Source organism: Asparagus officinalis, chromosome 4 (assembly GCF_001876935.1).
Source record: "Asparagus officinalis chromosome 4, Aspof.V1, whole genome shotgun sequence".
NCBI classification, from domain to species: Eukaryota; Viridiplantae; Streptophyta; class Magnoliopsida; order Asparagales; family Asparagaceae; genus Asparagus; species Asparagus officinalis.
In genome coordinates this window covers 131,856,739-131,859,787 of record NC_033797.1, presented here as the reverse complement: position 1 = coordinate 131,859,787, position 3,049 = coordinate 131,856,739, and the positions used below count along the sequence as shown (strand labels likewise).

The following is a 3,049-nucleotide window of genomic DNA, read 5'->3' as shown; positions in this document are numbered from 1 at the left end:
ATACATATCTTCGACTTAGAATCGTCATGTACTTTTACCAATAATGATTATTTACTACATGCTATAAGTGATCTTACAGACAGAAATAAATACATATGAAAGAGAAGATCGTGATGGACGATGCATATGGAAGTAATTTCACGACACTGCTGACATATAATGCAAATTTGTCTTAAACAGTAAAAGAAGTAACAGAGAAGACTAGGTAGTTTCGGCTGGGAAGTTGGCATCGTAAAAGCACATAGACAAATGCCCTGAATTTAGCACATATGAAATAAAACAATGATAAAACCCTTTTACTTCTATAAATGGAGTCAAACATCAACAAGGTATAAGAAGCATGTACGTAGGGGAAATTGCTTATTTCATAACTTCCTTGTAGTTAAAATGTTATAGAGAGTGCTGCAGTAATCCACAACTTAGAAATTCTATCCAATATGCTATTGAAGAGCCATAGAAACGTCATTATCATAATTTACTGTTTGCCAGATATTCTTTAATAAAATAGCTATATTTTTGACTGGTGCATGACTGGCAAACTTGACTAGTAAATTTCAAATTTAAAATGCCAGATTTAACTAATACTCATAACCAATACACTTAAAGAGAAAGGGAAAGAAGGTTTTCCATTCGCTAGATGTTCATGTGGATAACAGAAGATTTTCCTATTCCAAATGATCTGAGAACATAAAACAAGTACGAAGAGCTAACCTATTCATTCTGCAAAGATATGGTAGATCAAGTACAGTACCACTGTGACAAGCATCTACAAGAGCATGAAGCTTAACCCCATAAGGAAGTGGTCTGACAATAGCTGCATTGATTTCATCATCAACAATCATTCCTTGTGTTTCAAAGTCTAAAGGACAAAGGGTTTCATCATATCCATCAGCCTCTTCATAACTCCTTTGTTGAGAGCCATGGCCTGAATAGTGGAATACCAAAGAATCTCCAGGTTGACAACCCTGCACAAGCCAAAACATTGCCATCCTTATGTTTTGTTTGGTCGGAATTTTATATGGGTCAGTTTCTTCTTCTGCACGTTGAACAGAAAAATAATATTAGAATTAGTTATGAGGAAGCTACATACACATATGCATACATAGATTATAAAATATGCCAGCATTTGAGTAGCTTTGAAGTTTAAACTAAATCCCGCTCATGTCAGTAATGTAGAATCAACATTTAACATTTCTTTTCCAGTGGAATTTAACAATTTACAGGAATCGATCAAAAAATATATACGGGATTTCTCACGCATATTATAATAAATAAAAAGTGAAAAGTATAAGTTAATAAGAAGCGGTTTAGTAAATAAAAAGTACAATGATCAATCCATTCATGAATTCCTATGTTGACCAATTTTAAAGCTCATCAAGCTTGACAACTAAACCAAATGTTCCTACTTCCTAATTTACTGATACAAATCTCTGACTTATGTTACTTGGACGAAGGACAAGGTGTTAAGTATCCAGGTCTTGTGATGTACGCAAAACAGGAACCTTAAGGAAGGCAAGCACAAAGGCATGACTATAAGTGTCTAAGCAAGTATGTATACATCTATGTATATGACCAACTCATTTAATCAATAGGCTATAGATTTGGACTTTAATGTACGAAGTCTTGCACCTCATGCAAAAGCTTCAATAACAATGGAACATAAAGGTCCTTTTTCATGAACTGCACTTCAATTAAGAACTGCTAAGGACAAGTGCTCAAGTGTCCAGGAGTCTACCGCACAATGTATGCATCAAAAGAACCTACAGCTTGAAGAGTTCAAGTGAGGAAGGCTGGAACACATTATGTGCTCAATTTTGAGCACAATATTGAATAAGCAAGATTGAAGAAGAAACTGATAGGACTGGCTATTATGTGATCTGGTTCAGAGTAGACACGAGTTGGTTTCTTGGGACAAGAAAGGTCCATCCAGGCTGAGTCTTACACATTTGCACCGAATAACATCCTATTTTCTGCTTAAACCACTTTACTCAAAAACTTCAAGTAATGGATTGTGCCATTGTTGTCAAATGCATATCAATAAATCTAAATAGTCTGCACATTAGTGCAATGTCAGAAGTCATTTTACTCGAAGGCTTATGTTAATGGATTTACTAAACAGTGTATATGTATAAAAAAAAGTTGAGCTAGGCTACTATTAATAGTATCCAACATGCACATCCTATCAACCCAATTTTTAAATTCGGAACCTAAAGATGAAAATCCAAATCGATGGATATGATCTACTACACATGAACTGCTTAGAAACAAAGCTTCAAAGGATTTCGATGTGTTTTGAATCGTGCATCAAGGGACGAAAAATTAAGCAACATTATGAAAATTCTGGAATGTTGATTTTGATGACATATTATACACGGGTTAATGATGCCAAAATCCTTTGAAATTAGTTCATATGTAGTAGATCATATCCACAGTTTGGATCTTCATCTTTGGTTTCCGAATTTAAAAGGTAGGCTGATAGTTTTCCCAGATCGGATACTATTGACGGTAACCTAGCTCAACTCATAATACTATCAATAGTATTCGCATATTGGATACTGTTAGGTTTAGCTTTGTAAAAAGTTGGTCCGAACTATGTCCATGATAGGGCCAAAGATAAAGGGCCATCAACATAGCAGTTTTGATAGTTGAAGAGAATAATGAAGCAACGCCTTCTAATTCCCTCCTCCCTCTTTTCTTCCTTCACGATTTTTCTTCTTCTTCTTGCAATTAAGCTCATAAAAAAGACATTGCTACTCCAATACTTCACAGTTTTTTTTCCCCCATATTTGAACCTAATGATTTAGTTACAAATTGCGTCCATGTGAAAATACTTCACTTAAAACCTCAGTCGGTTTCCGTAATTTACCCGTAACAACCAAAAAAACAAGGGCAAAATCGTAAATTCGAGGGCGCTCACCGGTGAGCATGATGATGGAGGACTCAGGGAAGTGGAACCGGTTAACGAGGAGGTACTTCATGCACTTGGCATCGTTAATACACCCCTTCAGCTCGTGCCGGGAGTGCCGGTACGATATCCCGCAGATCACCG

General features: G+C 35.9%; 1 protein-coding gene across 1 annotated transcript in view; it reads right to left on the bottom strand.

The window, feature by feature from the left end:
• The window catches only part of LOC109839318 (metacaspase-1-like), a 17,947-nt gene that overhangs the window by 8,304 nt on the left and 6,594 nt on the right, over positions 1-3,049 (bottom strand). The window contains exons 2-3 of the mRNA XM_020407747.1: positions 2,918-3,048; positions 712-1,036 (exon numbers count right to left, since the gene is read on the bottom strand). Coding sequence (XP_020263336.1) covers positions 712-1,036; positions 2,918-3,048 — 456 coding nt within the window. The remainder of the gene's footprint in view (positions 1-711; positions 1,037-2,917; position 3,049) is intronic.